The sequence below is a fragment of the Acartia tonsa genome, chromosome 1 (assembly GCF_053477335.1).
Source record: "Acartia tonsa isolate MP-2025a chromosome 1, ASM5347733v1, whole genome shotgun sequence".
Classification (NCBI taxonomy): domain Eukaryota; kingdom Metazoa; phylum Arthropoda; class Copepoda; order Calanoida; family Acartiidae; genus Acartia; species Acartia tonsa.
Genome location: NC_137260.1, coordinates 36,040,511 through 36,053,502, shown reverse-complemented (window position 1 = coordinate 36,053,502; position 12,992 = coordinate 36,040,511). Strand labels below are relative to the sequence as shown.

General features: G+C 30.4%; 3 protein-coding genes across 4 annotated transcripts in view; all 3 read right to left on the bottom strand.

Annotated features, from left to right (window-relative positions):
- Nucleotides 1-532: 532 nt before the first annotated feature.
- On the bottom strand, nucleotides 533-6,940 carry LOC145318094 (uncharacterized). The gene is made up of 12 exons (XM_080159443.1): nucleotides 6,846-6,940; nucleotides 6,672-6,766; nucleotides 6,289-6,440; nucleotides 4,941-5,705; nucleotides 4,110-4,280; nucleotides 3,423-3,515; nucleotides 3,012-3,095; nucleotides 2,517-2,600; nucleotides 2,045-2,208; nucleotides 1,591-1,731; nucleotides 1,147-1,347; nucleotides 533-879 (listed from the first exon to the last, which is right to left on the bottom strand). The coding sequence occupies exons 1-12, from the start codon at nucleotides 6,912-6,914 to the stop codon at nucleotides 760-762; spliced, it is 2,139 nt and encodes a 712-aa protein (XP_080015569.1). The 5' UTR covers nucleotides 6,915-6,940; the 3' UTR covers nucleotides 533-759.
- Nucleotides 6,914-12,502, bottom strand: LOC145318144 (uncharacterized). 2 transcript variants are annotated; one of them, XM_080159495.1, is made up of 12 exons: nucleotides 12,410-12,502; nucleotides 12,030-12,127; nucleotides 11,770-11,924; nucleotides 10,439-11,044; nucleotides 10,007-10,177; nucleotides 9,615-9,707; nucleotides 8,799-8,882; nucleotides 8,452-8,535; nucleotides 8,218-8,381; nucleotides 7,760-7,903; nucleotides 7,243-7,443; nucleotides 6,914-7,157 (listed from the first exon to the last, which is right to left on the bottom strand). In XM_080159495.1, the coding sequence occupies exons 1-12, from the start codon at nucleotides 12,464-12,466 to the stop codon at nucleotides 7,038-7,040; spliced, it is 1,977 nt and encodes a 658-aa protein (XP_080015621.1). In that variant the 5' UTR covers nucleotides 12,467-12,502; the 3' UTR covers nucleotides 6,914-7,037. The 2 variants fall into 2 exon arrangements, with proteins under 2 accessions (XP_080015621.1, XP_080015627.1); XM_080159501.1 differs by having other exon boundaries at nucleotides 10,439-11,026.
- LOC145327261 (uncharacterized) overlaps nucleotides 12,474-12,992 on the bottom strand; it is a 40,320-nt gene continuing 39,801 nt past the window's right edge. The window contains exon 39 of the mRNA XM_080170849.1: nucleotides 12,474-12,714. Within this exon, the coding sequence (XP_080026975.1) occupies nucleotides 12,595-12,714 (120 nt within the window). The 3' untranslated portion in view covers nucleotides 12,474-12,594. The remainder of the gene's footprint in view (nucleotides 12,715-12,992) is intronic.

The window sequence follows — 12,992 nt, the reverse complement described above, 5'->3', positions numbered from 1 at the left end:
TGTTAAAGCTAAACTTTATTTTGGGCATTTGGGGTTTTTTGAATTATAAACTGAGAAAAATATATTTTTAAAAGGTATTATAGCAGAGTAAACAACTATAAAAATTCCCAATTCATATAATAGATGCAAAACACGAATTAAACTAAATTAAGAATTATACCTTCTATTAATTTCATGAGCTAAATTTTCTAATATTAATTTTGTTTTCTTTAAAACTTCAATAATCTCCGATAATTCCTGATCTTCAATTGTAATCTAAAAATTACAAAAATTTCTAATTTTACCTTTTATTAGTAAGAATAGATTATAATCAAAATCAATTTCTACAAAGTAGTTTTGTTCTATCTGTGAAAGAGAGAATTACTTTTACTAGGTATGATCTGTTTGCTTTTACAAGAATATAAATATAAAGGAATATTTGAAAATTTTAAAAATGATCACACAATGTTCTTTTTCTTCACCTTATAGTTTTCTCCATTTCTAAAGACATGTTTTGTATCATAATAACTTTTGTCTAGGTTCTCTATTTTCATTTTATCTGTAACAGAAATATGATTTCAAGTATACAATTACATGACAGATAAAAAAGATACTGTTAATAAATATAATTTCTAATACTGTTGTTGTTGTTTTGACTAAGGTGTTCTCATGAACAGAGATTGAATACAAAAACAGGAAGCAACGTAGGTTTTTTGTTTGGCTCTTACTAAAGTTATGCAAAAGCGAGAAACCAAACTTTAGTTTTGTTTCCTCGTTAAATTAACTACAACCCTTCTTCTTGTGACTGTATAAGGAGCTGTATTGTGTAAAAGATTTGTTGCAGACTTCACATTGAAATGGTTTCTCTCCTGTATGTACTCTCATGTGCTGTTTTAATACCTAAATGAGACAAATATTTTTTTCCCTAGTCAAGATAACTCTTAAATTAACCTCTTTTACTTTATAAAATTAAAAATTAATCTGTACTCATAATGTTATACTAAACAAGCTACCTAGTTAATTAGAAGCAGAGATATTGTGGCAAAAGTGGTTAAAGAGCAGTCAAGTATTGGTCGAAGTGTCACTTATATGAAAAGCATAAACATGCCTGATAGTTTTTGTGATATTATGCAGGAGCTGTATTAAAAATAAACAGATATAACTTACTGTGCTATTGGCAAAGGCTTGACTGCAAACCTCGCACTTGTAATTTTTAATTCCTTCGTGAATATCTTTGATATGGCGCAACATATTTTCTCTTCTAGTAAACTCTTTGGAACAAATAGTGCAAGGATGTTTCCCTGTTGATTCATGGATGTTCTTAATATGAAGTTTCAGAGCTCCTTTAGATCCGTACACTTTACCACACTAAAATTAAAATGCAATTCATATGCATTATATCTCCGAAAATGCCAGTAAAAAATATTTAATTCTTTCTTATCTATTCGTCAATATGTAAATAGGCTGAATATTTCTTCAATTTTTGAAAAATTCAAACTTAACATAGTTTAACTATGAATTTTTACATTTCACAAATCTCTATAGTTCTCGTTAACATTTTCAATCTATTTATTTTTGAGAAAAAAATGCTCTAAATATAATTAAATGTACCTGATCGCAAGTTAATCTCTTTAACTCATCTAATTCCAAATGAGTTTTCAAGTGACTGTTTAATGTGTGTACAAGCGCAAAACTCTTATCACAGTGTTCACATTTAAATGGCTTTCCTCCAAAGTGTTCCATTTCATGATTCTAGTAAATGTTAAAATAGGACTAATTGTGTTGTGTATATTGGTAAATGAAAAAGAAAAAAAAAACAAAAAGGTTTATTTTTCCGTGTTCTAATACTTTAAAATATGAGTAAAACACTGAAATTCACTAGGTACCATCATAGTTTTCTTTCTTATTAACAAGAAAATTAACGATATCTAAAAATCCTTTAAAAAACTCTAATATTCGTCAAATGTTTTGTTTTGTCAAACTGACAATATTTTTTTTTCATTTTTGTATCATAGAAGTATTACTATGAACAATAAAATAATGTTTTAAAAAGTTAATAACATACCTTTAGGTTTCTTTCATTATAAAACTGTTTTCCGCAAGTCCCACAAATGACAGGGGTAGGTTTCGGGTGTTTTTCACCATCATGAACAAATCTTTTGTGTGTTCTTAGGTGAGCACTTTGTACAAAAGTATTTCCACATTGGTCACAAGAGAAAGGTCGTTCACCTATAGGATACAAGTTGAGTTCAAGTTGATTAATGTTTCAAATAATAATAAGCTATTTAAAAAAAAATACGGGTCATGTGAAGGAAACGAAGTTGCGGGTTTCGTCAGTATCTTTTGAAAAATTATTTTAGGTTAGGTTAGGTGATTGCCCCGCAGGGTTGGGCAATTAGATTAGAGATTAGAGCCCCCCGCAAGGGCAAGAAATAAGAGAAATTTAATGTGTAAATATGACAAAACCCACAACTTCGTTTCCTTGACAAGACCCTAAAAAAAATATTAAAATATATATTTATATGGGAAAATAAAACCTGTGTGTGTTTTCATATGAACATTTCTCATGGCACTTGTTCTGAAAGCTTTACCACATGTGTCACATGGGTATGGTTTCTCTCCTAAACATTTTGGTTTTTTTTGTTACATTTTTTATATAACTGGCGGCAACGTCCATTCCCTAGGGAAAGTCGAACCTTCAATTTCGATTTTATTTTTTAACAGGAAAAATTTTTTGGTTGCGGGAGGTATTTTTTCCAGGAGCAATTTGTCTTTGATTGTTATAGGCACCCTACCCAAAAATATTTATAAACCTTCCCTAGACCTTTGAAAAGCTATACTGCATAAGAAAACCATATCGGTCCAGTGGATAGCATGATCTTAAGTTAAAAAAAGACAAGACAGACACAAAGACATCCTGTTACAATTATATCAGGATCTAAATAACTAACCAATAACAAATTATAAAGAAAATAAAACAATACTTAATAGGTACAAGATTAACATTAATTTTTAATTTTCAAAACGGTAACCTGTATGGCTTCGCACGTGGTATGTTAAAAAGGCTCTGGATACGAATCTTTTGTCACATAAATTGCACTTGAAGCGCTCTCGATCTAAATTAAATAAAAGATTAATAATCAAACATCGCTAATCAGTAATGCTTTCTTGTTTTAGATAACTAAGAAGAACCATCAACTGACTATCAAAGGCCTTGAGATAGTCAAACAAACAATAAATGGATAATATATTACTAAGTCACAAATCCTTTACAAAGACTAACAAACCTATCTGAAAAACCTACATATTTCTCTTATTTGTCTATTGGATATATAAACTTAAGTTTTATGGAGATCTCAAATATGTTACAGCTTTCAGAACAAGCTCTTAATACTGAATTTATTTAATCTATTAATCTATTTAAAAATTAATACAATTTGTACCTCCAACTTGGTGAATTCTGAAAAGGTGATTTTTCAATTGATTGGGATGGAAGAAAGATTTCTCGCAGAGTTTACAGTAATGTGTTTTCTCTCCTTAACAAGTATTTATCTTATTTTTCAATAACAAAACTTTTCTAAGTTATTACACCTGATTTCATCTCCATTTATATTTTTTTTCTTCTGTTGATATTCTATTACCTTTCTTAATTACCTATTAGGTATAACCTTTCCTTTTCCTACGTTATATCATTCCTTATTTGCACATTGTTTAATTTATTTCATTTTTCAACTTCCCTTATATTTTACTGTCTTCACCATGCAACACAAATACAACGTCAAATAAAAAGGTTTGGTTATGTCTAGCATCGTATTATATCCAGCTTTCTACGAATATAAAAATGTACAATCAAAAGATTAAAACCAGTTTTTTTTAGCCGGTGCCTTCGGCACCTCGAGGTTAAAAAAATGGTTTTAATCTTATAATTGTACGTTCTATGTCCGCGGAAAGCCGTTTATAATACGATGCGAGAAATAACTATTTTGTTTCCTATATTTATTTGGAAAACTTTATTAATTGTTTCAAATTGGAATTTTTCAGATTGAGTTGAAATTTTGAGAGCAATCGATTCGACATTAAATCTAAATAGTAAAGTTTATTTAAGATTTAGAATCTAAACAAAGTCCTACCTGAGTGCTTCTTCATATGTTGAGAATAGGCATCTTCCTCAGTGAAGGAAGCAGTACAATATTTACAATAAAATTTGTTAACACCACTCATGTGCCTAAACTTCATGTGAATCTTCATGAATGCTTTAGGATGACTTTTGTAGCAAATTTCACATTCGTCCATGTCTTCTCCTATGTATAAACAAATGATATATTGATATGTTAACAAGGACAATATAATGCATCTCTTTATATAAATAATATTATCAAAAATATTTAAAATTTTTAGTGCGCTTAAAAGAAAAATAGACAAGAGAGGAGTTTAAAGGAGGGGGGATATGGGAGTGGAATGAAGGGGGGGGGGGGGTCAGGTGAGAGGAATGAGGGTGGAAGCAGGAGTGAGGAATTAGGGAGGGCAGAAGAAAGAGCAAGTGCTCAAAAGTCAATGTGTGTGAGGCATACCAACTCTCTTGATTTGTGTATACTTTTATTTGTCGTAATTTGTATGTCATCCTATACATATATAATTTTACAGACATCATTGGCGGGCAAAAGGACACTTTCAATTTATACAGATTGACCCTCGAAAAAGTATTTTTTAGCATCTGCAGCTCTTAACTTACTTCAAAACTTTAGCTCTAAAAATCTCCGGTGTTAATTGAGGAAAAAAATATTTTTATGTCTACTTATGTGGAAATCTATAGAGAACAAGGACATATACATTTTTTAATAATTCATTAAAAAATAAGGGCTGCAGATGCTAAAAAATACTTTTTCGAGGGTCAATCTGAAGAATTTCCTTTCCTATGCATCATTTATTTCTTTAAAATTTGAAATTATAAAATAAAATACCTGTATGATAACCCATATGATCTTTTAATTTATTACTTGAAATTTTCTTGGAGCAAACTTTGCATTGAACTATATCATTCTCGGCATGCCTTTTCATGTGTTTTACTAAGATACTTATATTCTTCTTAACTTTCTCGCATAATTTGCATTTAAATGGTCCTGAGCCATGTGTTTTTCTGTGTGCAATCATAAGTTTGAAACTTGTAAAATTTTCTTCACAAACAACACATCTGTGGTGGCTGTGACTTTTTTTCATGTGCTCCCGCATTTCTTTTAAAGTTTCAACCTTGACGTCACAGCCAGTGCATGTGTATGGACCATCTCCATGTGTTTTATAATGAATTTTTAAGTTGTAATTACCAAGTAAAATTTCTTCGCAAAACATGCATTTTATATATTGTATCTTATTTACATTTCTAGCTTGTACAGAGGCATGATTGTGATAATGTCTGTTAAGATGATGAATTTCTGCAAAACTTTTGTCACATTCTAAACAGTTGTAAGGTCCTTCTCCGTGAGTTTTATAGTGTTTTTGTAAAGTTCCACTGGCAGTAAATGATTTCCCACATATCAAACATTCATATTTATTACTTTTCTGAGGTGTACTGGGTGATTTTTTCTCATTAGGTTCATAATCGTAATCAGGGTCATCATATTCTAAATCTTCCAGAGGCTCATCTACTTCTAGTTTGATGACTTCTTCGGCAACATTTAGTATGTTGTTTTTATCATCTGTTAAATCTGTCTCAGTTTCTACAAAGGTTCCTACAGTAATAAATTATCTTTAAAAATACATCTTGTGCTATAAGACTTCACGCTTTAATTAACAAGATATGTAGTTATTTATAAACTTTAATAAAAAGAAGTAGGTTATGTTTGGTTTTTCTATATCTCAGAAATTGCTGGTCCGCAGGGTTAGTGCTTTTTATTGTAAATTTATAAATGACTAGGGGCGAAGCAACTATTATTCGGGTATAGTCCTTTCCACGACATCCCTCCATAAGAAGCGATTCTTCGTATTTTTAAAATGGCTTTTTATAGGTTATTTTAGGTTAGGTTAGGTTATATTGTGTTAGGTGATTGCCCCACAGGGTTAGAGCCCCCCGCAGGGGCTAGAAATAGGAGAAAAGCTACTGTGAAAAATACGAAGAATCGCTCCTTATGAAGGGATGTCGTGGAAAGGACTATACCCTATTATTCTAATAAAGACTTTAAAAAATTAAAATAGAAAACACGAAGTATATCTTAGTTCTATCACTTATAAAACACAGTATAAACTTTTGAGTAACAAAAATAAAATCATATTGTAAAGTAGCCTTTCTCCTAAAATAATCTACGTTTTCATTACCTTCAATTGGTTCAAGCTTAGGATTGTTATAATGAGATATTTGGTTTGAACTAATGGATTCTTTTTTTATATAATTTTCCAATTTATCTTGAGCAGTATTTACTTCATAAAGGATAAAACTAACTTGCTGATCATACCAGGACTCTTCAAGCCTAGAAAAAATGAATTAGCAAGAATACTGGAATAGATCACTGTGATATAAATAAAATATTTAAACTAATATTAGTTCCTTAACTATACCTATAAATAATGTCTCTTAGACTAAACACAACCTGTGACGATCAATCAATAGCTACGATTTACTATTGGCATGAAAGGTCGGATTTGATTTAATTAAGGATTTATGATACATTACATACACAATTCTAATTCTTATTGAATACCTTCTATTCATTTCCAGCACCAGGCCTTGTAATAACTGTTTTGTTTTCTTCAAAACCTCAACAATTTCTGATAAATCTTGATTCTCATATGACAGCTAAAAAATTAGAATTTTCAGAGACAAAAAAAATTAAATATATTTTTTACATTTTTCATTAAAAATTGTATTCACTTACCAAATCACAATCTCCGTTGCCCAAGACATCTTTAACATCATAATCGTTTTCCTCGCTCTTCATTTTCATCTGAAATATAAATGTAAATTTTACAAATCTTTTTTTATATATTGATTCAAAGATGATATAATAATTGAACAATAATCAAAATGACCAGAATTTTTAAGACTAAATAATTATCACTGTAAATTTTTAATTGCAACCCTTCTTTTTGTGACTATACAGAGAGCTGCTTTGTGTAAATGTCTTGTTGCATACATCACATGAATATGGCTTCTCCCCTGTATGTACTCTCATATGCTGTTTTAAAACCTAAAATCAAAAATGTTAATGTTTAACCTCTCACCTTTCAATAAACATGAAATTTATATTAATACAATTAAAAGGTAAAGCGTACCGTGCTATTAACAAAAGCTTGACTGCAGACGTCACATTTGTGATTCTTGATTCCTTCATGGACATCTTTAATATGCCTCAACATATTTTCTTTTCTGGTGAATTCAGAGGAGCAAATGGTACAAGGATGTTTTCCTGTTTGCTCATGGGTGTTCTTCGTGTGTAGTTTTAGCGATGCTTTGGATTTGTACACTTTACCACACTAAAAAAAAAAGAATTTCGATGTTGATTAACAAACTCGATATTTGTAACTATCGTATTGAAATCTTTATATTTTAAAAATTGGGGTCCTTTTCGTGACAACGCCTCTTAAGGGGAGTTTCATCGTATTTTACAGCAGCTTTTGATAGGTTATTTTAGGTCAGGTCAGGTGTCAGGTTATGTTAGAGCCCCCCGCAGGGGCTAGAAATAGGAGAAAAGCTACTGTAAAAATACGACGAAACGCCCCTTAAGAGGAGTTGTCACAAAATGAACTATATCTAAAAATTGTAAGAAAAAAATTCATATAAAATAAGCACCTGATCACATGTAAGTAATTTCAAGTCATCCTCAGTAAAATGAGTTTTAGAGTGGCTATTTAGAGCATGAGCACTGGGAAAATTTGCATCACATTGTTCACATTTAAATGGTTTGTCACCTCCATGCTCAAGAGCTTCGTGGTTCTAATTTATATTTAATTATAAAAAATATTAATGCGTTTCTATCAGGGATCTAAAGGGATAAGACAATGGCCGATAAATATGTACAACTCCAACTAATGATATGACACAAAATTAACCCTTCTGTAGATTACAATAGTGGTTAAAACGATTGGACACTAAACTTAATGAACCAACCAATCAAAATACAACTATAGTTCCTAAAGTTCTAGAGCCAACAAATAAGAAAAAACTTTGGGGACTAGTGGAATAAACAGACTAATGTCTACTCCCACTCTGATAAATTCAAAATTATATTTATCATAATATTTTTATACCTGAAGTACTCTCTTGCTATGAAACTGTTTCCCACATCTTCCGCAAATGACAGGAGATGGCTGTTTGTGTTTCTCCCTGTCATGAACAAATTTTTTGTGCGTCCTCAAGTGGGTTCTCTGGACAAAAGTATTTCCACATTGGTCACAAGAAAATGGCCTCTCGCCTGTTGTAATTAAAGATTTTATACTGATGCTTTTTAACATAAAACATTTTATCAAAAATAATGAAACTACCTGTGTGGGTTCTCATGTGGTTTCTTCTCTGTGTATTTGTGCGAAAACTTTTGTCACAAGAATCACATTGAAATGGCTTTTCACCTAAATATTTTTCATATTATAACAAGTAAAATATTTTCCAGTATAACTTTACTACGGTAGTTTAGAATCGGTTCTCAGCCACACTGCAAAAACATGATGTATTTGTACAGCATCGAATTGCCCAGGCATTATTATAATTTTTTATTTTAATTTCTGCGAAAACCTGTATAATATGATACTATAGATAACTATTATACATCTTAAATCAATCAGAAAAGTTAGATAGATACTTGAAAAATATTAAAGGCAAAGAAAAAAATTACCTGTATGAACCCGCATGTGGTATGTCAGATAACTTTGCACAACAAATCTTTTGTCACATAATTCGCATTTGACACCTTCGCGATCTGCAATAACAAGGATGACAACATCCATAAAAGCGAAGCTCTGAAACGGTAGGATAAGCGAACATTAAAACTTGTTGAGTGTCTGAACTGAATAATTAGAATACAAATGTATAAAATCTAAATATAATTGTAAGTGAGGGGATAAATGCATGAAGTGAATTTCAGAAAAATTAAATGATTTCAAGCATAACTTGGAAGTATACCATCGAACATATATAATTTTGTATTACAATAAATAACCTTCTAGCTTCTCATAGGTCCCGGGCACGTTTATATCTATTTTGGGGGAGGGTATCACCACCCTCCCAAGAGAAATTAAATGAATTTAATAGCTGATTGACCATAGACAAATTATTTCTCAAATTAGATATTTAAAATAAAAAAAAACATTTAAATGCCACTAGAGGCCTTTAGGGGCGTAGCCGCTAGTAATACATAAAACAAGAAAATTTTAAAATTAGCATATTTTAAATGGACGCAAGGACATTCAGGTAACGATTATAGAGTTGGCACGCTTTCTAACTATTATAGGAATCATCATGCAAAGATTAAAATCGATAGGACCATTCTAACAAGTCTAAATAAACGAAAAGAGCTAACCGTTATGGACGGATGGACATAAGGACGGACCGACCCTAATTATACAAAAGCTTCGATTTTAGAAATGGACAAAAATATTATTATGCATTTGGTAAATCATTACTATTTTTGTATTTAAAATAAAAACGTCACCTCTTATTTGATGATTTGTAAACATATGATTTCTTAACTGGTGGGGATGGAAATAAGATTTATCACACATTGTACAGAAATACGTTTTTTCTCCTATAAAAAATATTATAATCAGTAGGTAACTAATTTTATACAACATAATATATGTTTGAAGTTAGGTCTTTATAGTTATGAAAAAATAACGTATTCAGTGAATCAAAAAGAAATGAAAAAGAACATGGAGTCATATTTCTTGTTTTGTGGGTTCTTGACATCATAGCCTTATCCTTGGATTTTTTTGTTTGATGTTTTTTATGTTATTAAATTGTAATTCTATTTTAAGTTGTTCTTGTATTTAAATAATTTAAATCTTTAAAATTAATGTGGTAAACCACTACAGATAAATAATTGACCTGAATGTTTTTTCATGTGTCTTGTGTACAAATCCTCCTTAACAAATGAAGCTGTACAATATTTACAATAGAACTTCTTAGTGCCACTGAAGTGTCTGTACTGCATATGTATCTTCATAAATGCTTTGGGGTGGCTTTTATAACATATTGAACATTCTTCCATATCTTCTCCTGGGGAAACCAAAAATTAACATATTTTTGCAACAAATTGTATAGTTTTCTGCATGCTAATATGCAAAATTATAAAATCATGTTACTGTATGAAAAAAATAAAATTAAAAAAAATAGTTATAAATTGACAAGCAAAAATTATTTTTCTTAAGATGTAACATGTAAATAAATTACTTAAAATAGATTAATTTTCTAGTAATCTATACTAGCAGTTAAAATTAGAAATAAGACCTCAACAGCTTGTTCGAAAAAAAGCCAAACCTGTATGATATCCCATGTGGTCTTTTAACTTATTTCTCGCCATTTTTTTGTTACACACCAGGCATTGCACCTCATCATTGTCAGCATGATTCTTCATGTGTTTCAGAAAGCCACGCATAAACTGTTTTTCTTTCCCACATAATTTACATTTAAATGGTCCTTCACCATGAGTTAGACGATGTGAAGTCAGTTGTCTTAAATTTGGAAATATTTCGTCACAGACAGCACATTTTCGTTCAATATGGCTAGTTTTCAAATGTTCTTTCATTTCTTTTATTGTGTCAACTTTAACACCACAACTTGAGCATGTGAATGGTCCTTTTCCATGTGTTTTAAAATGTATTTTCAGTTTATAATTACCTGAAAATGTTTGATCACAAAGTATACATTTTAATTCCTTTAACTTTTCAGGTTCTAACTTTATTTTGTGGTGATTATTGTTAATCCTAGATATTTCAAAATCATCATCGTTGTCATTATCAGGTTCCAATTGATCTAGGGATTCTTCTTCAAGTTCTAATTTAATGCCATCTTCTGTAACACTATATTCAGGCAAATCATTATCATCTTCTTTGATATTAACTGTGCCTGATGTTTCATAAATATCTGAAGGAAAGTTACAAAAATATTTACTAATATAATAAATAATTAACTGCTTATCAAATAACAATAATAGAGGGGGGGGGGGAGAGAGTTTTGACACATTTGCGTAAACCTGGTATACAGGCTTTATCTTAGGACTGAGAGGATAGGTTATTAAAGATAAAATCATTCTTATATGATGAATTTCCCCCAGATTTAAGATTTTTTGGATAGGCCTCCAGATTCAGAGCTCCAGGCCTCCAGGTGGCCACTGTACAGGTAAAAATAATTTTTTTAAAAGAGTTAGAGGTTAACTCATAAAACAAAATATGCATCTTTTTGAATGTTATTAACATATTTGAAGAAAAAACATGCATATTTTGTTTCATAAGCTGACCTCTAACTCAAAAAAATATATTTTTTATTTTTACCTGTCCAGAGACCACCTGGAGGCCTGGAGCTCCGGAACCTGGAGGCCTATCCAAAAAATCTTAAATCTGGAGGAATTCATCATATAAGAATGATTTTATCTTTAATAACCTATCCTCTTAGTCCAAGGATAAAGCCTATAAGTATACACCATGTTTACGCAAATGTGTCAAAACTCCCCCCCCCATTAATGATGGAAAATTAAAAAATATCTTGAAATCTTGCAAGAAAAGTTAAATTCATTTACACAATGATTTTAAAACTATTTTGTAGAAAAATATTTATAAGTTTAATATATTATTTTCACATATAACAATTACCTTCAGTAGGTTCAAGTTTATGATTTCTAAAAGAATCATCAGCACCATTTTTATGATTAATCTCTTTCTTGATATAATTTTCCAGTTTGTCTTGAGCGTTGTTAACTTGACACAGAATAAAACCAACTTGCTGATCACACCAAGTCTCTTGCAGTCTTAAGAAAGTACATAAAGTTTTAGAGTAGCAGCGAAAGTAAAAATTTTAACTTATGACTAATAAACTTTTATAATTGCTAATAATCCACAAAAAAAGTATTTACCTATTACTTAGTTCAACAGCTAACGCTTGCATCAAAGCTTTTGTTTTATTTAGAACTTCTATTATTTCCATTAATTCTTTACTTCCATCTGCTGTGAACTGAAGCAAATAAAAAATAGTTTTAATCTTGTTTAATTTAGCAACGAGTCGAGTAAGATTTTTTTGAATTCACGTCATACAGGATACTTTAAAATGGTACGCCTTGCTGCTTTGTCAGGCGCTTAAATTCCGTAGATAGAGTAGCTGTTGTGATAAAAGGAAGTATACCTAACGTTAAGTATAGTGCATAAATAAATGGTTTTAATACAAAATATTCTTGTTTTACCTTATTAAAAGTAAAGTACATATAATTTAATATTCGAAAACAATATTATAATATACCTCATTATTTTGTCCATTACTAGGACAAATCTTGATATCTGATTCTTCCTCTTTCATTTTAATCTGAAATATATATACATAACAATAAATAATTACAATTAGTCATTTTTTACATAATTAACAATTAATAGGTAAAGAACATGCACTAATTAAAAAAAAGTCAATTGCATTTGTACGAAAATTTTCTAATTACAGCTTTTCTTTTTGTGGCTGTAGAGAGAACTGTATTGAGAAAATGATTTGTTGCAAACTTCACATTGAAATGGTTTCTCGCCTGTATGAACTCTTGAATGTTGTTTTAATACCTGAAAATGATAATGTTGATTTTTATTTAAGATATATTTTGAAGCAGTGGCAAGCGGTAGTGGGTGTCAACACCCCCTTATAATTGAAATTAGAAAACTCTATCTTCCCCCTTTTTCAACCCCTAATTACACACTTAAACTAAAAACAGGGGTGTATATTCTACATGGAATCCCCTGCTAAAATAATGAGTAATGATAACATTTTTTCCATTTTTTGTCCCCTCTTAGGCGGAAAAAATCTAGAAAAATATGTGGGAGGTGAAGTAAATAAATAAATA